The sequence below is a fragment of the Barbus barbus genome (genome assembly GCF_936440315.1).
Source record: "Barbus barbus genome assembly, chromosome: 26".
NCBI classification, from domain to species: Eukaryota; Metazoa; Chordata; class Actinopteri; order Cypriniformes; family Cyprinidae; genus Barbus; species Barbus barbus.
Window position 1 is genome coordinate 28,363,215 of NC_136754.1, and position 22,757 is coordinate 28,385,971.

Consider the following 22,757-nt stretch of genomic DNA (forward strand, 5'->3'; position numbering starts at 1 on the left):
TTCGCACAGCGCCCCCAACCTGTGTTGGAGGCATCTGCTGTGACAACCTTTCTCCTGCAAACCATTCAGCCAGCGCTGAATAGGTCACATGCAAAGCAGACCAAACTGTAGTACTGGCGACGCTGCAGCCATGAGGCCCAGCATCCTTTGAAATGTCTTGAGAGGGCGAGTGGCACCGATCTCGAAGGAGGTCGCGAGTTCTCGCATGGCCAAAGCACATTCTGGCGTGACTATGGCTCTCATTTTAGTCGAGTCGAGAACTGTTCCCAGGAACGATATTCGCTGGCTGGGAGATGGCCTGCTTTTGGCGAACTTGACCCTAAGTCCCAGGCGCTCTAAGTGGCTGAGGAGGAGGGTTCTGTGCGATAAAAGCTCCACCTCTGACTGGGCCAGAACGAGCCAGCCATCGAGTAGTTGAGAATGCTGTCTCAGAGGGGAAAGAACCGCGTCCATGCACTTCGTAAAAGTGCAGGGGGCCAGAGACAGTCCAAAGGGAAGGACCGTGTACTGATAAGTCACTCCCTCGAAGGCGAATCTCAAGAATCGTCTGTGATGGGGGGGCTATCTGGACGTGAATGCATGCGTCTTTCAGGTCCAGAGAAAAGAACCAGTCCCCTGGCCAAATCTGCGAGAGGATCTGTTTCAGTGTGATCAGCCTGAACAACCTCTTCATGAGGGCGCACTTTAGGCGTCTGAGATCGAGGATGGGCCGGAGGCCGCCATCCTTCTTGGGGACGAGGAAGTAACGGCTGTAGAAGCCTGACTTGTTTATTTTTCCCACTATAACAGCGGGTGGTTGCTTGGGCATTTGTACGGGCCCTATATTCGAACAAATATAACAAATATAACAAACCTATATAACAAACACATCTCCCGCCGCACCCGGTCCTGAGCGGGGTGATAAGAGGCTCCAGAGAGGCTGTTTGGGGGGTCGTCCGGCCGTGGCGGGACTTGGCCCCCTCCGCTTCCTGTTCTGTACATCAGGAAGACGCCAGAGGCTCTGGGCCAACGCTATAGGTCGGGGGCCCTGGCACTTAGGAAAGGGGTGGTGTCTGGCTGAACGGAATCTCCCTCGTGTCTGCTGCGTCTTGGCAGGCTGAGCAGCAGGGGGACGGCAGGCTTCGCTGGCTGCTGAGTCGGCATAGGCTTAGGGCGACTGGAAGCAGCTACGGAGCTGGAGCATTTGGGTAGGAAGTGTCGCATGGCCTGGGACGACTTCTGTGCCTCAGTGAAATGTTCAGCAAACATTTCGACCGCCAGTCCAAAGAGGCCGCTGGGAGAAATCGGGACATCAAGGAAGGTAACTTTGTCTGTGTCCTTGATCTCCGTCAGCGTGAGCCACAGGCACCACTAGGCTGTCCATGGACCTCCCGATCGCCTGGGCGGTGGTCTTGGTGGCGGGCAGTGCCAGGTCTATAACACTTCTCAGCTCCTTGAGCATCGCAGGATCAGGCTCAGACTCGTCCATGGAAGAGAGGAGTTTGGCCTAAAAGACCTGGAGGACAGCCATAGAGTGGAGCGCCGAAGCTGCCTGTCCAGCCAAAGTGTAGGAGCGTCCAGAGAGCGCTGCAGTGGTCCTGCACAGCTTAGACGGGTCGGCGGCCTTTGCCTTCCAGCCGATAGCAGAGGGCGGGCAGAGATGCCGCTGTTTTTTCCTCACAGGTCCTTGCAAGGAAGAAAACGGGAGGGCGCGAAGGGCGGTGTCGCTCTCTGAAAAGAAAGCTATCCGCGAGCACAGAGAGGTGAGACTGATGTTCTCGCAGTGAGAACAATCAGATCCAGCAAGCATGGCATCTGCATGGGATTTCCCCAAACAGGACACGTACTCTCTGCAGGGGGGACCTGCACGAATTGCAGTAACGGCGCAGCATTTGCAACAACGCCGTTTGCTCTTTTAGAAAAGAATGCGTGAGCATCGCCGGATGGCTGCAGGGGACTGGGACCGGAAACTGCTGCAGTGCTGATGGCACTGAGAAGGCGGTGGATTCAGCTGAGCAGAGGTTGCTGGTTCCAGCTGCGAGGCGTTTCAACGGTGAGCAGGCTTCCTGGATCAGTGAAAGACGAAGTCGTCGTCGCTGAAGGAGAAGACATCTGAGTTCCTATGGCAAAATGGCTACTTATATAGTCAGATGGCTCCGTATTTAACACACTGCACGAACGAATGCTTCAGTCAGAAGGAAAAAAGGCTTTGAAACAGGAATCCCTGTTTCCACAGACTAATTTCAATTTAGATCGACAGTCCACCACCCCAGGGTGTCACTAGGCCAATGCCAGGACAGTCTGATATTGCATTACAAAATAAAAGCCCTCCAAAAACTTGCATATAACCTATATTTGACATATTTTCAGATAGCTCTAAAAAGAAAAGTCCCTGTTTCCATAGACTGTTTTCACTTCAGATTGATAGCACACCACCCCAGAATGTCACTTATGCAATTTCAGGACTATATGATGTGTAATTCCAAAATGAAAGTCTTCCAAAAAATCTAGTAAATTTGGTTTTGTCTGTGATTTCAGATTGGTACAAAAAAGAAACTTCTGATTTCCACAGACTAGTTTCCCCTCATATTAACAGCACATTTTCTCACATTATCACTTACACCATTTCAGGACTGTCTGATGTTGAATTCCAAAATAAAAGCCCGCCAAAACTTTTATATACACTGTTTTGTCTGCACAGTATTAAAGTAGTGTAAATGATACTATGAGAAGGCGTACTATCAGTCTGATGTGAATGTAGTCTGTGTAAACAAGGAGGTACTCTTTTCTACTTATCTGAATCATTAGAAAGTCCTGACATTGTGTGAGTGATATTCTGAGGCGATGTACAATCAGTCTAAAGTGAAAATGGTTTGGGGAAACAGAGTTTCCATTTTATACAAATCTAAACTGTTATGCAAAACATCTTATGAGTTTTTGAAGGACTTCAACTTGTAATATTGCACCAGATAATCCTGACATTTTGGGAGCGACACTGAGGAGGTGTACTGGTTTTCTGAAGTGAAAGTGGTCTGTGGAAACAGGGATTTCCTTTTTAAACTAATCCAAATAGGTATCCTGCAGAGCAAATGAATTGTTTGTAGAAAAAAAAGATATTGTCAGGCACATTACAGATTGCAAACTGTGTGTGGTACTAAGAAAAAGTTGTACAAAAAATCCACCAAGAAAATGCACTTTTCACAGCTTGTAATACTTTTTACAAAACAAAACAAGTAAAAATTGTGCATCACGCTTATCTCTTCCACTCATCTCCCGTGCCGCCGCTGTAACCTGAAGACACGCCCACCACGATAAACAGCCGCGTACGTCCATAAAGACACGCCCACCAGGATAAACAGCCGCGTACGTCCCTAAAGACACGCCCACTACAATAAACAGCCGCGTACGTCCCTAAAGACACGCCCACCACGCGTGATCAGATGTCAAGATTATTTCACGTTGCTCGTTAGTTTTTTAATGACAAACAAACAGAAAGCGACAGTTGCGCTATGAGGAACTCTCAAACTGGACTAGCAGTACTGTATACTTCTTCTTCCAAGAATAGCTGTTCTTTAAGAGCTCAGCGTTAGCTGCAGTAATAAGATTATTCCTCTAGAGGAGAAGACAGGCCTGAACACTGTCAGCTGTTGCATCACGTCTGTAATGGTGAGTTACTTTATTTTCTGCTCACTAACAAACTACACGGCGTGCAAGAGATGACGTGATCTAAATACTACTTTACAATGGGCAAGTCTCTGATTGAACTTTAAAAAAAAGAGTTCAAGAGCCATATGATACTAGTGTTATGTCGGTATTATTAAATGTTGCATGCATTTATTACTTGTAATCTTTCAGTTCTATACCACAGTAAAATAAATAATAAAAAAAAATTATATATATATATATATATATATATATATATATATATATATATATATATATATATATATATATACTTCTCGTTACCTTCTCTAAGACCATTTAAAAAATATATTTTGCCCTTGATTGTATTTATTTCCAAGAAAATACAGTCACATGTGAGGAAAACTTTATTTGTTGTCTGTGATGTCAGACATATGACACATTTGAATAAAAATAAATAACGAGTAAATAATAATAATAATAATAATGAATAAAAATAAATAATGAATATTTTGTTGTATTAGGTTGAAAGTAAATATATTTTTAATTTCAAAAATATATTTCATTGAGCTTCAGTGTTTACAACATATTTAAAATGCATTTTGGCCAAATTATTTACATTCTTTCTTATTTAATTGTTTTCTTATTTTATTTTATTCTTTTTTTTTCTCTCATTCTCTCAATCTCTCATTATGGTATATTTTCTCCAAATCTTACAGTTTGCAGTCATTTTGTATTTATTTTTTGGAGCTGATTGTTCATAGGCCTCATTGATCAGTTTTTGAGATCTATAAGAAATACCAATTAGGTCAAGGATTTTCATAACAGCACAAGGGTTAAATGTATTTATTTAACATGCTAATGATTTGAATACAATTACCTCAAAAGTATGCAGACGTGTCAAACGTGTCTAAATTAGCATTGTATAATAAAACATTTTACTTATTAATTTACTCTTGATTTGATAAGGTTCATTATAACTCATGCAGAATCATCTCTGAGTCTAGAAAACATCTGCTACACTGTATAAGACAACAGAACAGACTAAAGGCATCATCAGTATAATTCATCAGGATCAGCATTACACAATTAGTTTTTGTTTCAGGATGAAGAGGGTCCTTCCTCCCTGACTGACATTAGCATGGCCTGGGTGTGTCACAACGTGGAAGTGCTTTGTGTCACACAAGAGGACGGGTCACTGCACTTCTGCCACTGCCCTTTGTTTCCTCAAGAGCTGGCCGATCAGCTACTGCACAAGATGGCTGATGAGGGTACGATTGCTCACTATAACCTGTTTAGTTGCATGTAAGATCTGGTACCTGATGTTCTGATTAGTGCTGGGCAACGATTAATCCAAAATAAAAGTTTTGTATACATAATATCTGTGTGTGTACTGTGTATATTTATTATGTACGCATAAATACACACACATGCATAAATGTTTTATGTTTATATATTAAATATATTTATATAAAATAGAAATTATATGAATATAAATATATACAGTGAGTCTTGAAAGTTTGTGAACCCTTTAAATTTTCTATATTTCTGCATAAATATGACCCAAAACATCAGATTTTCATATAAGTCCTGAAAGTAGACAAAGAGAACCCAATCAAACAAGTGAGAGAATTTTTTATTTTTTTTGTCATTTTATTTATTGAGAAAAATGATCCAATATTGCATATCTGTGCGTTGCAAAAGTATGTGAACCTCTTGGATTAGCAGTTAATTTAAAGGTGAAATTAGAGTCCATCTGTGCTCAGTGCAATGGCTATCAAATGTCAGTAAGTGACCTGTTTTATTCAAAGAACAGGGATCTGATCATGTTTGTGGAAGTGAATCATGTCATGAACAAAGCAGATTACTGAGAACCTCGGGAAAAAAGAGTTGATGTTCCCCATCAGGCTAGAAAAGGTTACAAAACCACCTCTAAAGAGTTTGGACTCCACAAATCCACAGATTGTGTACAAATCGAGGAAATTCAAGACCACTGTTACCTTCCTGAGAAGGGGTTGACCAACAAAGATCACTCCGAAGCAGAACATGTAATAGTCTGCGAGGTGGCAGAAGTTCTCAGGGTAACTTCTAAGCAACTAAAGGCCTTTCTCACATTGGCTGATGTTAATGTTCATGAGCCCACCATGCTGTGCATGGCAGAGTTGCAAGAAGAAAGCCACTGTTCTTCAAGAAGAAAATTGCTTGCTAAAGATCACGTGCACAAGCCAGAGGACTATTGGAGAAAGGTTTAATGGATGGATGAAACCAAAATAGAACTTATTTTGGTTTTGGTTTAAATGAGAAGCTTAAGAATCTTATCCCATCTGTGACACATGGAGGTGGTTGTATCATGGCTTGGGCCTGTTTTGCTGCATCTTGGCCAGGACAGCCTGCCATCATTGATGGAAAAATGAATTATTCCAGCAAATTCTAAAGGAAAACATCAGGACATCTGTTTAAGAACAGCGTGGGTCATGCAGCAAGACAACAACCCCAAGCACACAAGTCATTCTACCAAAGAATGGTTAAAGAAGAACAAAGGCAATGTTTTGGAATGACTGAGTCAAAGTCCAGACCTTAATCCAATTATAATGTTGTGGAAGGACCTGAGCAAGCACTTCATAGGAGGAAACCCACCAACATCACAGAGTTTAAGTGGTTCTGCACTAAAACTCCTACATGTTATTGTGCAGGACTGATCAGCATTTACAAGAAACTTTACCTTCAGTTACTGCAGCAAAAGGGGTTACACCAGATACCGAAAGCAAAGATTCACATACTTTTGCATCGCACAGATATGTAACACTGCATCATTTTTCTCAATAAATCAATGTCAAAGAAAATATTTTTCTCTCACTTGTTTGATTGGGTTCTCTTTGTCTACTTTCAGGACTTATATGAAAATCTGATGATGCTTTGGTTCATATTTATGCAGAAATATAGAAAATTCTAAAGAGTTCACAAACTTTCAAGCAGCAATGTACACATTTAAATACATTTTCAAAATATATCTTGATATATAGTGTCTTGATATATACATAATAAATATACACTAGGGCTGCCACAATAAATCGATGCAGAATTGATTTGTCGATCAATTCTGAGATCTCTGGAATCGATTCTGAGCTTAGATTTTAACAGAAGATGGTGCTTTAAAGGCCCATTCACACCAAGGACGATGACTATAAAGATAACGTTAAAGATATAGTTCTAAAATCGTTCTCAATATAAAAGAGTCCAAACTACAACTATAACGATAAAGGCACAGAGAAACGATATCATTGGAATCACTTTCACAATCCAGCTGATTGACACACAATCATTTCAGAATCAATCAGAATCCATCCTGCTGTAACGAGAGCATCAGATGAGCATGCGCTGAAAATAAACAGACGATTTCATCCGCTGGTGTGGACACTAATATCTTTATAGTTATCATTGTTGGTGTGAACGGGGCTTAATCTAGTTTTTCTCTGCACACTCAAATGCTCATGAAGAAAAGCGCTTGATTTATTTTCCCAGCCTTAATATACACAGCACACACACATATGTTTTAAACAAAAACTTGTATTTTGGTTGCGATTAATCGTGATTAATAGTTGCCCAGCACTAGTTCTGATCTGTTTTTCTCTTAGGGGTCCTCAATGACAGAACCGTAGGCATCTTCCAGAATCCGGAGCACCTGCGTTTGCGCCGCGCTTACATCCGGTCTTCACAGCTCTCGGCCGAGGCCTTCAGACTCTCGCTCTGTCCTCACAAGCTCCAAGAGCTGAACGCTTCACATATACACAGCGACCTCACGATCTCAGATGTTCTCCACAGTCTCACCTCCAACAAGCTCTGCAGACAGGGCCTCCAGACGCTGCTGATGGACGGCTTGCGTCTGTACGGGGAAGCAGAGGAGGAGTCGCTGCAGGCCTCCTTCAGCATGCTCCGGGGCTTGAAGAAGCTCTCTCTGGCCTGGACAGACCTGGATGACAGAGGTCTGGAGGATATCTGTGCCATGCCCATGCTGGAGAGCTTGGATGTCTCTGGCACGAACATCACGGATCTCAGACCTCTGTTGAATTGTCAGTCACGACTTACGTCGCTGACTGCGCATGGGCTTCAGAAATTGGAGATGCCAACCTCCAGCTTCATCTTAGTGCTCTCCAAGCTGCAGTTGCTGAGGCACCTGGACATCTCCAATGACAGGCTGGTAATGGATGGAGACCGTTTGGTGCAGCAGCTGCTGGAGCGCCCGGGGATCCTTCCGCAGCTCGTGTCTCTGGATGTGTCGGGCTGGAGAGGTGTGAGCGACGCTACCATCCAAGCCTTTGTGGAGGCTCGGCCAGGACTGAGGTTCATCGGCCTGCTGGCCACTGGAGCAGGAGGACCTGAGCTGCTGTGTGGAGATGGAAATCTGAAGGTAAGAGTTTTCTTTCACACTCACTGACTCAAAATCAGGGGTCATGAATTGACCGTTTGCAAAGAACTTGATTGACAGGCCATCTGACCAACAAACAAATCAGACAGGAGAGTAGATTAACTTCGGTGACTTAAACCTTAAAAACTGGCTGCGTCCGAAAGCTCTAAAATGTTGGGTCAAGATTCAAGATTCAAGAGTTTTATTTGTCACATACACAATTATACAGAGTATAACCAGCAGTGAAATGTAAGTCAGGTCCGCTCCAAGGACAGTGCAATTATAAAGTATACAAATATTAAGAAGAAGTACAAACATAAAATAAAAGATAAGATAAGATAGGATAAAAAATATAAATATAAATGTGCAGGTCAGTATGTTGTTGACAAATAGTAGTGAGAGGAATGTGCAAAAAATAATGTGCAAAAAGTTGTACAGGGTATTTGAATAGCAGCAATATGAGGTAGAGAAAAATTATGAATAGCTTATTGATATATGATATTTACATGGAGAAAAAATTATGAATAACTTATTGATATGGTGATATTACATGGTCAAGTGATATTATGACACAGAGTTAGAGTTTAGAGTTTAGGAGCCTGATGGCCTGGGGGAAGAAGCTCCTCCTAAGTCTCTCAGTTTTTGCCATCAGGCTACGGAAGCGCTTACCAGATGGAAGCAAAGTGAATAGCTGGTTACCAGGGTGATTAGAGTCCTTGAAGATTTTAACAGCTCTATTTTTGCAGCGTTTGAGGTAGATGTCCTGCAGAGAGGGGAGAGCAGACCCTGAGATGCGCTCAGCTAAGCGCACAACTCTCTGTAGTGCTTTGCAGTCCTGATTGGAGCTGTTTCCATACCACACTGAGATGCACTGAGTCAATACACTTTCTATGGTCCCTGAATAGAAAGTTTTCAGGATTGCTGGTGAGACCCTGAATTTCCTCAGCTGTCGCAGATGGTACAGTCTTTGCCTGGCTTTCTTAACCTGTGATTGGATGTGTGTAGTCCAAGTCAGGTTCTCTGAGATGTTTACACCGAGGTACTTGAAGCTACTCACCCTCTCCACAGAGGTCCCACTGATCCTGAGAGGAGAGTAGGGCTGCTGCTGTCTCTTCCTAAAGTCCATGATCAGTTCTTTAGTTTTCCCCACATTCAGAGAGAGACAGTTGTCCTGGCACCATGATGTGAGTCTCTCTACCTCATCCAAGTATGCGGTCTCATCGTTGTTGGAGATGAGGCCCAGAACCACAGTATCATCAGCGAATTTAACAATGGATGTGGAGCTGTGAGAGGACACGCAGTCATGCGTGTAGAGAGAGTAGAGCAGGGGACTCAGGACACAGCCCTGTGGGGCTCCTATGTTCAGAGTGATGGAGTTTGAGGTGAACTGGCCAACTTTCACCACTTGAGGTCTGCTGGTGAGGAAGTCTTGAATCCAGTCACAGAGTGAGGAGTTTAGGCCGAGGTCAGTGAGTTTAGATGCCAGCTTGATGGGGACTATAGTGTTGAAAGCTGAGCTATAATCAATGAATAGCAGCCTTACATAATTCCCATTGTTGCTGTCGGGTATTGTTTGCATTTTATCGATTCCGATTCTTATTGATACCAAGTTTCGATTCCAATGTGGAATCACAAAAGTCAAACATTTAGATATTAAACATATTTATTCTGTCTCTTTTTGCAAAACATTTAATTGCTGCTGAATACCACACTGTAAAAAGTTGACTTCACTTAAAAAAATTGAGGAAACCCATTGCCTTAAAATTATTAAGTAAATAATAATAAAAAAATAAGTTAAGTGAATTGTCAGCTACATAAAAACACGACTCAAATAAGAGGTGTTTGTGTGAAAAATAGAGTTGCACGATTCTAGATAAATTGAAAAGTCTCACATTTAATGGATGTTGTGGCTCTCTCACAATTCTGAAGAAAAAACATTAGGCAACTAAACAAAATCTAATGGACTTTATGAATGGAATGATTCAATGACTCTCTCGAGATTTACTTGATTCATTATTGGATGAATCAGTGTTTTTGAATGAATCTCTTGAATGCATGACTCAAAGACAAATACATTTTTAACAGCCCCTTTTCGCCAGCCAAAAAAAAAAAGATGCACACACAGGAATTAATAGGCGGAATTGAATTTTTAATTTTACAGCAAATATCTGATTCCTGAAGTATCCGATTCTGGAATTGGAATTGATTTTTGAATCCCAACCCTACTTCAGAGGCAGCATTCCAATGCAGGAAGGCATCAAGGCACGTCCCAATCCAAATTCTGCTTCACTTCCTGTCTCCGGAGGTACCTTCTTCTGATGGAATTTTGAAGGCAGCATAGATGTATCCTTCGCTGCCTTTGATATCCCACGATCCTGTGCGTTCCATTCCATGATGGCTGAGCTAAAAAAAAATAAAGATGGCCTCTGAAAGTTGCGCTTGGTGGTCAGTTTCAGTGTAAATGTATATTTCTGATTAACTTTTTGCACTTTTGATGTTATTTCTAGTGAGAAATCGGTATAATAGTAATTAAATAATTGTTTAGTTATCACCAAAACTCGTTCTATTTTGTTGTAGACCATTAAAGCGTTGCGCTGCCTCAGAAGCCTGTCTGAAATCAGTTTCATGAGACGTCTTCAAGCAAAAACACTGCCTGCAAACTCATTGTCTGATAAGGCAGTGAGGCTGTAAGTCAGCTGGCTAAGTTTTCAGATGCAGCCATTGTGTGTATTGACGTCTTTCCACGGTTAAAATAAAATATCTTATGATGTCCATTAATTCATGTTTATTTTGTGCTTTAAGTAAATATGAAAAGACGATCGGTTCACATGCCGCTTGAACTGAGGCCATACAGTGATCTGTCACTGCTGAAAAAAACAATAGAGCCCTGCCCAAAACACAATTGAAAATGTAATTGATTTAATGGTTATACTGGGAATTGTATTGGTTTTAATGGAAACTATAATGGTGTCTACTGGTGTGTGATGGATTCTATTGGTGGGATATTAAATCCTATTGGAAAGATGCCCAAAACACACTACAAAAAATAATTTTGTAATGGTTTTACTGGAAAAAGCTAATGGTTTATAATGGTATTTTAATGGAAACCATTGGAATTTCTGTGGTGGTTTCTATTGGGCTTCTATTGTTTTTTTTTTAGCAGAGACGACACATTAAAGAGCCACAAAATGGTATTTATTGTTTGAATTTCTTAAAAACTGACCAAATTTGAAAACTGATGTTTCATACCAGAAGTAACCTGCTCTTTCTTGTCTGTCGGTGTGTTGCCAGTTTCCTCTTTTGCTCCGTGATGTATTTTTCATTGCGTGAGAACATGATGTGTGGCGTGAGAACGGCATTATTGTCAGACATAGCAACAATAAATAACGAGGGCAGGTTTTTGGAAGGGTCAATTGAGGAAAAAAAAGTTTCCTGATTTTTGGCATATAAGAGTCATTTTGTAGATTTCAGAGCTCAAAAGAGCTTTTATTGCTCGTCTATGGACTGTGCTTAAAATAGTAGCATTTGCAGCCAAAAATACTAAATGTGAGAGATATTTTTGCAGAGATATAAATTTACATGTAATGATGTGAAAATTGGCATGGGATTCTGCGGGTCTTAAAAAGCCTTAATTCGCCCTTCCATATTGAATCGGAGCATAAAGTCTTAAATTCATGAAAATGTATATTTTGCTCACTATTTTTGTTTTGTTTTCCAGTTCATATATCTAAACCATCCTTAAGTCAAGATTTATTTACTGGAGATGTCTTCTTTTCTGAGAAACTGAATAAAATTAAGCGGGTTTCAAAAAATTTCAGACTTTTTACCAATGCTAATGGCACAGCTGCTGAGATAAAAGCAGACTCCAGTTGTGTCCGCTTAAGAGATATAGAAAACGACAGAGACACAGAGGATCATTTTTCTGTGTCAGTCAATGAACAAGTAAAAATACAGAAAGGCATTTCATATTCAAGAGTTTGCATGGCTCAGGTATGATCATCGCACACAGAAAATGCCTTGTTACTTTTATTATTTTAAATCAGTTTTCTTTTTCTGTTTCTATTTTGTTTTGCTTTTTGTGTTTTCATTTTAGTTAAAGTTTTAGTATTTTTTTAATAGTTATTTTAATACAATACATTTGAAAAGAGAACAGTTTCTTTGACTACTGTCTGAAAAAAAAAATTTTTTACATTTTATTTTCAGTTAACATTTATTTTATTTCAAGTAACAAAAATGTTTTTAAATGGTTTCTAGTTTCTTAAAATCAAAGATCCTGCAAAATTCCTATTAAAATTATAAGTGCACCTCAGGAAACATTATAAAATAAAACAAAAATGACTGGTTTAATCTAATATTCAGTGTCGTGATGCAGTAAATACTGATGGGAGAGCAGACAGAGAAGCAGACTGGATCCACTGCGATTACTATTTCAGATTTACAGTACCTGGAAGCTGAATGTAGAAGCAGCAAAGCGAGCCAGGATTCTTGCTGATAGTCAAAAGTCTGGTTAACTTGCAGAAAAATACATTTCACTGCCATCCCATTAAGTCAGAACTAATAACAGATTTTGCCAGGAGCTGCAAATGCGTACTAATTTGTAAACCCATGCAGGTGGCTGGAGAGTCCAACTTAACCCAGCTGTGCGAGTGCTTGAGGAGATACAGCGACCGTGAGAGTTTCGTTCGGGAGGTCCTTGCTCATCTCTACAGTCACACCAGTGACATGGAAGAACCTCAGCCACACATCCTAAAGGTACAAAAAAGTCTTCTGTTGTCTGATCTGTATTTGTTAACTAAACATGAACAGGCTGGTTTGTTAGATTCAGTGATGAGTGATGAAAAATATACTTTAAAGCACATATGTTTTACTGTTTATACTGGTTTCAAATAATATAGAGTTTTTAATGCCATTTTCAAGGACTATAAAAGTGTTGTTTTGTTACATCTTGAATACATTTGATTTATTTTTAAAAAACAGTCATTATTTTCAAAAGAGCTTGTTTTTTATATCAATTCATGAATATTATTATGTTTTTGAGGAGTCACACGCACACCACATGACATTTTAAAACTTGAAGTAACCTTGAATTTGTCATTAAAAGGTCAAGTTATGTGATATTTAAAAAAGTTATTGATCCGCATACACACATGCCTTGTCCAAATACCCACACTTGCGGTCTTGGCCACTTGAGAGCATGTGTAAGTGCGCAAGACTGTCCCAGCTCTTAAAAACACCAAGCGCAGTGCCCTTAACGCACACTAAATCCACACTATCGCTCCGGAGCGGTATTCGAGGCTTAGTATATCCCATCATGCATCAAAAAGTGTTTGTTTTATTGGTGCAAAGATGAGTAGTGGTGATATTTATTTTGTACAACATTTGCAACTGCTTTTTATCACTTAATTAGAAGCACCACAAAATGATGTCATGTTTTAGGGACTACTGAACAGACATTTAGAAGTTGATTTTAAAATGCAAAGGGTATTTAAAATAAAAATTTAAATAAAGCCGTGCAAACACTTGCATTTTTACAATACTATAAGTGTGTCCCATCATAAGGTAATGAAAACCCTCACTTGAACACTTGGGCCAAACACAGGAAATCTGTCATATACGTGGTGAAGTGCAAAGACCACTAGTGTGGGTATTTGGACAAGGCTTTGCATGAGTGCTCTTTATAATGTCACTTCCTGATTTTTTTCTGCATGTGGTTGCACCACACGACTTTCGCCGACAACAATTTCTCAAATATTAATAAGCTGCAAAGCAAAAATATAGTTCAAAAATGGATTTTCTTTATAGAAGAGGTGTGTTTGAAGTCATTCTATGTATACATTGAATTTAATTTTAATGTTTTGAATGACTAAATAAAATGAGATGGCATTGACCCACAAGTTAATTTTTAAGGGACTGTAAGAGAAGTTTTTAAGATGGTATAGTTTAAATTACATCATGACCTCTTATACAATGCCTTAAAACTTCCCTTTATTGTTAAAGATCTTGGCTCATTTTTTAAAATGCATGAATGAGGTTTACATACAGTGCCCATGTGTCTGTTCCTGTTTCAGCTGGTATTGGCTGGGATGCGACACCACACAGATTCTCTGCATGTTCAGCTCGTGGCCTCTGCGTGTGTGTTTAACCTGACCGTACAGGAGCTGGTGCTGGGGATGCCCTTACACCTGCTGGGAAATGTAGTTCAGCAACTTCTTACAGCCATGAAGAACTTCCCAAACCACGAGCAGGTAGAACCATCCCAAACGGTTCGAGCGATAAACATTAAAGGAATAGTTCACCCAAAAATGACATTTCTGTCATCATTTAAGTTGTTCCAAACCTGAATGAGTTTCTTTGTTCTGTTGAACACAAAAGAAGATATTTTGAAGAATGGTTGTTACTGGTCCTCATTGACTTCCTTCCGTATTTGTTCTCTCTCTATGGTCCTAGTATTTAAACCGTTTGTTGTTTTTGCTTTTAGATGCAGAAGAATTGCCTGCTTACTCTTTGCAGTGATCATATCTTACAGGTCGTCCCATTTGACAGGTCAGTCCACACACATTTCCTCAGTGCATTTGAACTTGTTTAGATTGTTAAAGTGGCTTAACGGCCTCTTGACCGCTGTTTCCCACACAGATATGAAGCTGCTAAGCTGATAATGATGCTGCTGGGGAATCGTGAAGATCAGACGGTGCAGAGAATGGCGGTGGCTGTAGTCTCCATACTGGTGTCTAAGGTCATTTCTGTTCAGTGTCTAAAACCAGGACAAACTTTGACTGGTTTGTTATGAACAACAGTATTATTAAAGAAATAGAGATCTATATATTCCTTTTGCTGTGTTATCTGAATAAAAGTGAATTCAAAAGAAAAAAAAAACAGAAATGAGGTATTGAGTGAGTGACGGATATGCAATTATGCAGACATATCAGCGTGGACTTTTAAGATCTGCTTATATGAACAAAAATCTATTATCATAAAATTTTCATCTTTCTCACACTTCATTGCAGTTGAGCACAGAGGAGATCTCAGAACTGGGTGCAGAGGCATTTATAATGAAGGTAAAAGCTTTTATTTTACACAAGTAGTTTATTTGCTGTTGCTGTTTTAAACAGTGCTGTGCTAAAAATCCTTTACCTGATGATCCTCCAAAACTGAGGTGCATAAGCTCAGATCAGCAAGCCCTATGATCAGTCAGTTCCAAAAATAAATACAAAACCTATGCTTATTGAAAGAAAATAGAATAACATTAACTAGCATTTGAAAGAGAAAATCCTCTCCGGGTCAAAATGACCAGAACACAACATGAGGATTAAAGGGCAAAGTTGAAAAAATAGCTCAGCAAATATCAACATTTTACAGCCTTTATCATAAGGTTAAATGAACCAAACATATTCATGACTTGTACACGGTGTCAAATAAAATTGTTCATCCAATGAAATCTAGAAGAAGAATGTCCCTCAACCTAATACCGCCTGTCTATTAATAGCAAATAGCAAGTCATCCCAGACTGCATTGCAATCTTAAGTTATTAAAAAAGGACAGCCCTATTTATTTCAGCGAGTACATCAGCACAGGTTCTTCAAACCATACCATGTGGCCTCACTAACCATACTGTCACATGCATTTGTTCCCTAAAGTTTAATTGGATATGTGAATGGCTAAATGATGAAGCTTCTTTTGCAAATGACTGAATGGACAGATGAATCATGAGTAGACCGAACCGATGCATTTATTCCCCTTTCTGTGCAAGCACAGCAGTTGCTGAGTATCGTCCAGCAGAAGGCCTCTGTGGGTGTAGTGGACTCCACTCTGAAGTTTGCATTGAGCGCTCTGTGGAACTTGACAGATGAGACGCCCACCGCGTGTCGCCATTTCATTCAGTGCCAAGGAATGGAACTCTACATGGAACTGCTGGAGGTGAACACACACACACACACACACACACACTTAGCTAAAGCCTGGAATATACTGCACTAAATTTTTTGCCAGATTTGAGATTTCATAGAAAGTTGCGTAGTGTATGATGGACACAAACTGAAGATTTTTAGCTTCAGAATATGTTTCCATCCAGTCGAGGGATATCAAACACGCTTGTTATTTTGAGCTGATTTTAGAAGACATATTGTTTACATTTGTCATGTGTCTCCTAGCAACAGGGCATATGTTTCTGAGAGCCATTGGAAAAAAGAGTTATGACACTTCCATAGACTTTCTTTCGAAATGGAGAATGTGGAAGTGATGTGTGTCGTGGGGCAACCAATGGTTTCAAACAATATTTCCAGCACTGAACACCATTCATTTAGTTTCCCAAATACGCATCCGCCGGAACAGCTTCCGCTTACGTCAGTTAGTGGAAGTAAGAGAAAAGTGTTTAGAATGTTTTAAATATGGATATTTTTCTTACAAAAACGCATGGATTCATTACAGGAGGCCTTTATTCACCCCCTGGAGCCGTGTGAGGCACGTTTTAATATGGATGGATATGCTTTATTTCACTTCTTTTGGACTGTTGAACAAAAACACCCACCCATGCCATTATAAAGCTTGGAAGAGCAAGGACAATTTTTAATATAACTCCGATTGGATTCATCTGAAACAAGAAAGTCATATATAGTCATATACATTTGCAGAAAATTGCGGCAAATATAACATCATGAGTAGTGGTCGACCGATATTGTTTATTTTTTGTTAGTTTTTTTTACAGCTGATACCGATATTTTGGAAAGCAGGGTGGCCGATGGCTGATATAATTTTATTTAATGTTAATTAATATTTAAGAAATTTGAAATCATTTGAAAATGCCAAATATCGGCCTACGCGATATATCGGTCGACCACTAATCATGACTAATATAAAATAATATATTAATGCATGCATACTGTAAATGTATTCTGTGTTATGGGAGTAATACCCATTCATTTCAAAATTAAACACAGAAAAAAATTATTAAAGGGTTAGTTCACCCAAAAATGAAAATTAGCCCATGATTTACTCACCTTTAAAATATGGATATTTTTCTTACAAAAACGCATGGATTTGGTACAGGAGGCCTTTATTCATGCCCCGGAGCGCTTTATTTAACTTGTTTTGGACTTTTCAAGAAAAAAATAATATTCGCGATGGCTATATTATTTAATTTTTTTTAATATCCAACAATACAACGATAAACATATGACATGACAATATATGATTTAGTTGTGTTCTTCAAGACATCTCTGGTATTTTCATAATAATAAAGTATATTTATAATCCAAAGCTAATCCAAAGCCTTTCTCTGCCTTGTTCTGTGACAAAATGAGACAATATTCTAATTCTATTTGATCTATCTGTCTTCTTTTTATTTAAAATACACACACACACACACACTTGACCCTCTTTCAATTGCATATTCTCTGCTAACTTTTCTTGAAAAACTAACACTAGCTTTCTTATTTCTATTCTATCTTCTCATTTCTTAAAAAAAAAAAAATAGGTTTCTCTTATTTTTCTATATTATATCTTTAAAAAAAACAATAATACAACCTTGCTTGGTGTAGGCTACTGTGTTAGGCTAACTAAGACTTGTCAAAGCACTTGCATGTTGTTGCTCTTTTGTTGGTTTTGATTGCTTCTGTTGTCCTCATTTGTAAGTCGCTTTGGATAAAAGCGTCTGCTAAATAACTAAATGTAAGTGTTTGTTAATTTCCTGTCTTCTCATCACTCTCTCCCCTCCTCCACAGTCTTATTATTCTGAGGCCTCCATCCAGCAGAAGCTCCTGGGCCTTTTGGTAAATATATTTCATGTTATATGTGAGGTAAATGTATTTTTTAACTGATGAACGTGTTATGGTTTATCTATGTTGACGTTTATCACACGTTCATGTTCATCAGATCATGGTCTTTCAATTGAACTGTGTGGATTTGATTATTATGTTCTAGACGTTTATATGCTTTAAATTACGAATAGATTGCGTATCTTCTCCTCTCTCTGTGCTGCAGAATAATATAGCAGAGGTGGAGGAGCTGCGGAGGGAGCTGATGAATGAGGATCTGGTGGAGCACATTGTCTCTCTCCTGATCAACCCAGTGGTGGAGGTGGACGTCAGTTACTTTGCTGGAGGGATCCTGGCTCACCTAATCTCAGTCAGGGGGCCGGCGTGGAGTCTGGATGCTGAGCTGCATAGCACAGTGCAGGAGAAACTGGTGTGTGTGTGTTTATATGCATGTATTGTCTGTTTATGTATTATGCACATTGAATCTCTTTGATTTTAGCACTCTTCTGTCCTGTCATGGAGCTCTCCTGAGCATGTAATGGTTTCTTACCGGTAAGTGTCTTAATATATACATTATATTGATTACACTGTGTATTTATATAATAGTATACAATATATTTTACAAAAGACTGGACACACCTAATCATTTTAATTTGTTACCAATGCAAGATAAAGCAAATGCCAAATGAAAAAGATTTTCAGTATTAATAATAAATAGTGGCCAAAAATAAACTGAGAAAAGCTGAAATTGTGATCACGATTAAAATATAATTAATTGTACATTTTAGAATAACAGTGAAGTTGACAAAACTATGATATTACACGCATGGAAATACAGGAATTATATAGTGAAATTTTAGTGAAAAAAACTTTTTCTTAAAATGTAGTTTTGGAAAAAAATTAATGTAGGCACAATCTATGTTTATATGTGTCTACCAAATTAATTTCAAGCATTTGTGCAGAAGCTTTTGATGAAAAGGATCACAAGAAGCATAAATTCAGTCTGTTCTTCAAGATAGTTTGAGAGATTTTTGGCTGAACTATTCCTTTAAATGTCAGGTTGTTTTTCACCAAAATTACTGATGCACTAGAAAAATAATCAGCAAGCTGCACTTTTTTACTGACACTTGTGATTGCTGTATTAAATGTCATGATGTACAGCCATTGCATCAGAAGCATAAAACTTTCTATTATAAGAAAATCGGCAAATTCAAGGAATAGACTGTTCAAAATGACTCTTCCTCATTTACTGACACCACCTACTGGACTAGAGTGTGGTGCTAAATGATGCACAGGAGAACATGGACTGATGATGCAATTAACATGTGCACAAGGACAAGTTCATCCAAAAATGAAAATGATATCATCCTTATTCACCCTCATGCCACTCCAAACCTGTATGTTTTTTACTCAACTTTCCCGTTAAATATCAGGTTGTTTTTCATCAAAACAATTGATACCATTACAAAATAATCAGAAAGCCAGTCATTTTTTTGCTTGCACTTTTGTAAGTGTTAATGTGAGTCTCAGTGTATGGTCGTTGAATTTAATTCTCTTAACTGACTATTCATTAAAAACTTTAAGTATTTCTTTTAAACAAGAAGGGTTATGTCCATAATGTAGAAGGAAGGAAATCTGAAGGCTAGAGACTGTACTGGTCACTCTTATCCATGCACATACAACCCTGTTTATTGTATTTGAATGAAAAAAATCTGAAACAGTCATGCAAATTTGGAAAGGAGCTATTCATCTCTCTCTCAGGACGTTCCAGCCCTTCTATCCTTTGCTGCACGTCTCTCAGTGTTCTGGGGTTCAGCTCTGGGCTCTCTGGGCCATACAGTTTGTCTGCTGTCGGAACGGTAAGAAAAAAGCCAGAGAGACTAATAAACAGCACGCCTCTTGAGATACAAGATACTCTTGTTTTTCACAGATGCAAGTAAAAAAAGTAATTAATGATAATGGTGTAATTTAGTTTACAGTGTGATTATAGTCACGTTCTGTTGTTGTAGCCCCTCAGTACTGTAATATGCTTCAGAGTGAAGGAGGAACAGACATACTGAGGGTCCTGAGCTCCCATCCAGACACACACAGTGACGTGAAGTGTCTGACACAAAACATCCTGACGATCCTGGAGCGAAATCTTCATCCTGCAAACTCGGGTACAAAATGTGATACATTATCATACCTAAATAACTTGGCACATGCTGTCATCATGTCTTGTAAATGTTGCTCCGTGCTACTTCTCAGATTGATAATGAATCACTTAAAGGTCCTGTGTCATTTTGTTTTTTTTTGACTGTACTAAAGCATAAAAATACCATATGTTTGAAAACATTTAAGTTTACATACTTGCTCCCCAAAAACAATGCTACAGCCGGTTATTCTACTTTGAAATATGCGTTCCGTGTCGGAATGTCTGTTGTTTTTGGTCTGATTCCCCTCGACCTAAAAAGCCTGCAAATTTACCCAATAGTATTTCAACATTCAAGGTTGCCATTTGATGAAAAAAACAATGTATCGCAGCCATGGAAGCCAGCAAACGAGTCAGAGATCACAGATTCTCCTCGACCTAAAAAGCCTCGGCATCCATCTAAAAAGCTCTATGTTTATTAAAACATATAAATCAACTTGCAGTGTAACCCTCGTGGCCTTCCACGTTAGTAGCGCTCGTTTCTGTTGCACAGCCTCAATCTGGCAACCCACATGATCATCGAAAAAAAATCTCTTCAGTATTGTGCATTTGGATTGCAGTCCCCATTTTAACTGCTTGCTGTCAATATTACATCCTGCACGTTTAAGCTATAACTCTTAAATATCTGTATTTTCAGAATTTCAGAACACTGATTTTCTTCTTTGTGTTTTTTTTCTAGTGGAGGATTTTCATTGACGTCACAGAAGAAACTGGATTCATAAAGGGATGCGCCACTATGTCCTGTTAGGGAGACATTTCAAAACATTTTAGATTCATTTAATAGTGAATATATGTTTTTTTTCAGTTTGTTATTAAAGTGTATAATTTGTGAAAATGTGAAAAAGTGATTTGTTTTCAAATAGGTTTCACAAACACTTTTGCTATTGGTCAGACAAACTTCTGTGATGCATAAGGTTACAACTTCTTCAATGTTTCCAGATGAAGAACTACACTAGCCATAATCTCCAAGACCAATCAGATAAATAGTTGTTACCACGGAAACTAGAATCATGACAACTTCAAAGGCTTCTTTCAAAGACCAAGGTGACTTCGAAAGACTGTTCCTTCAAATGTGGCCTCGAAATGCATCCATCGTTACCCAGGCCATGGAGGATACAACTAATGGATACAACTAGATGTGCTGGTATATGCGATATATATCACGATAATGAACATGCACGATATTGTTATTGTGGGCACTTAAAGTCCCCCTGTAGTAAAATCTTTGATCATCAAAATTACATATTTAAATGTTTTTTTTCTTGTGAAAATAATTTTCTCATGCCTTAAAATAGCTTTAAATGGAACTCTACACCCTTCATTTACTATACGCGGATCTATGAATATGCAAATTAGCCCCGCCCCCTGTCTCCTGTATCCATGGATAATGACTGATAGAACTACGTTTTTACTAGCCGACAACTACAGTGGATACTGTAACATTTGTTTCAGTTTCTTAGTGGACGATGTTGTGTACTCTAAATGCCTTGAAGCCTGAATGACGAGGTGGGTCTGACTCCGGCTACTTTTACTCTGTTGCAGCAGGTTATAATGCAAGTTAGGTTCTAAATACAAATAAATAAGCACTAACAGCACATGCTATCATGAAAATAATGAAAAATATCAACAGCTAGCGAAACATCTACAGAAAATAGACCGGATTAACTTGGCTGCCTTCTCACCTACAGCACAGTTAATGATATGCTAATGACAGGATCCCTTGCTGTGATTGGTTACTGATTTTTTTGTGACGTAGCGGAAAAGTTGTAGTTACATCATGACGGAAAATTTAAATTTGCAATTTTCTAGTTACCTAGCTGGGGACTACTTTCAGGTGCTGTGTAATATCACTGCGCCTGTTGCACTCATGGTACAGCAGTAAAGTTCCTTGATTATTACGCCGGAATGAGAGTATAGTTCCTAGCCATATCGGCCTAGAAAATCACAACTTTTCATTTTCCGTCAGTCTTAGTACACGATGTAACTACAGAAGAGTCAAGTTTTAAATAGAAAAAATATTGAAACTCTTTGGTTATTTTGAGCGAGATGCTAACAGTCTAATCAGATGCAATGATCTATGCTAAGCTACGCTAAAAGTGCTACCGCCAGACCCGGAGATCGGCTGAATGGATTCGAAAACTGTAAAACTCAACTGTTTACCTCCTTGGGGAGTTGAAAAATTAGCCTATTTTTTTTTTTAAAAGTGGAGTGTTCCTTTAAGGAGAAAATACTCTGCAATGGTGCTGATTAATGCAGGGCTCAAGTTATAGCAAAAGTTTGGAGTGAGATTAGGGGAGGGGCCACACAAAGGGGAGGAGTCACATAAAGGGGAGGAGTTTTTGCTCCTCCCAAGTTTTTGCTAGCAGTTCAATTTGACCTATTGTTCATAAATGACCAGCACAAATAGAAATGATAACATCTGGTAAATCTGATGAAAGACAAATTCATTTGAATTTGTGTATTTAAAAATACAAATGTATCAAAAATTAAAAAAATTTGCCCCAAACGAGCCAACTGAACAGCAGTACTCAATATACATACTGTACACTTACAGTAGGATTACAGTACTTACCCTGAGCATGCATGTCAAGCTGTGTGTGCGTGTGTGTTTTTCTGTTGTAAATGTTTGTTGCACATTTTGATGCCTGATGACAGGGGTAGAGGACTCCCATTTAAAACACTGTCATGATAGATAATGCATTTACATTTAGTCATTTAGCAGACACTTTTATCCAATAGCTTTCCATCCAGAGCCAAGCTGTTTCTAGTTTTGGTTTTGTTCAAACCCACC

At 39.0% G+C, this 22,757-nt stretch overlaps 1 protein-coding gene across 5 annotated transcripts; it reads left to right on the forward strand.

The window, feature by feature from the left end:
* Positions 1-3,398: 3,398 nt before the first annotated feature.
* LOC306845845 (protein zyg-11 homolog) lies at positions 3,399-21,220 on the forward strand. Of its 5 annotated transcripts, none has more exons than XR_013782013.1 (15): positions 3,399-3,645; positions 4,727-4,892; positions 7,257-8,029; positions 12,638-12,778; positions 14,095-14,271; positions 14,505-14,569; positions 14,660-14,759; positions 15,031-15,081; positions 15,779-15,940; positions 17,743-17,790; positions 18,002-18,205; positions 18,275-18,327; positions 19,537-19,634; positions 19,811-19,934; positions 20,646-21,220. XR_013782013.1 is itself a non-coding variant. In XM_079378829.1 (15 exons), the coding sequence occupies exons 1-15, from the start codon at positions 3,643-3,645 to the stop codon at positions 20,660-20,662; spliced, it is 2,208 nt and encodes a 735-aa protein (XP_079234955.1). In that variant the 5' UTR covers positions 3,399-3,642; the 3' UTR covers positions 20,663-21,217. The 5 variants fall into 5 exon arrangements, 2 of the variants coding, with proteins under 2 accessions (XP_079234955.1, XP_079234956.1); XM_079378829.1 differs by having other exon boundaries at positions 19,785-19,934; positions 20,646-21,217; XM_079378830.1 differs by having other exon boundaries at positions 19,818-19,934; positions 20,646-21,200.
* The last annotated feature ends 1,537 nt before the right edge of the window (positions 21,221-22,757 follow it).

Excerpts from the sequence above, each read along its gene's own strand:
- LOC306845845 (XM_079378829.1), top strand. Across the intron at positions 18,206-18,274 it reads GCACAGTGCAGGAGAAACTG|CACTCTTCTGTCCTGTCATG; the intron begins GTGTGTGTGTGT and ends CTTTGATTTTAG. Across the intron at positions 18,328-19,536 it reads CATGTAATGGTTTCTTACCG|GACGTTCCAGCCCTTCTATC; the intron begins GTAAGTGTCTTA and ends TCTCTCTCTCAG.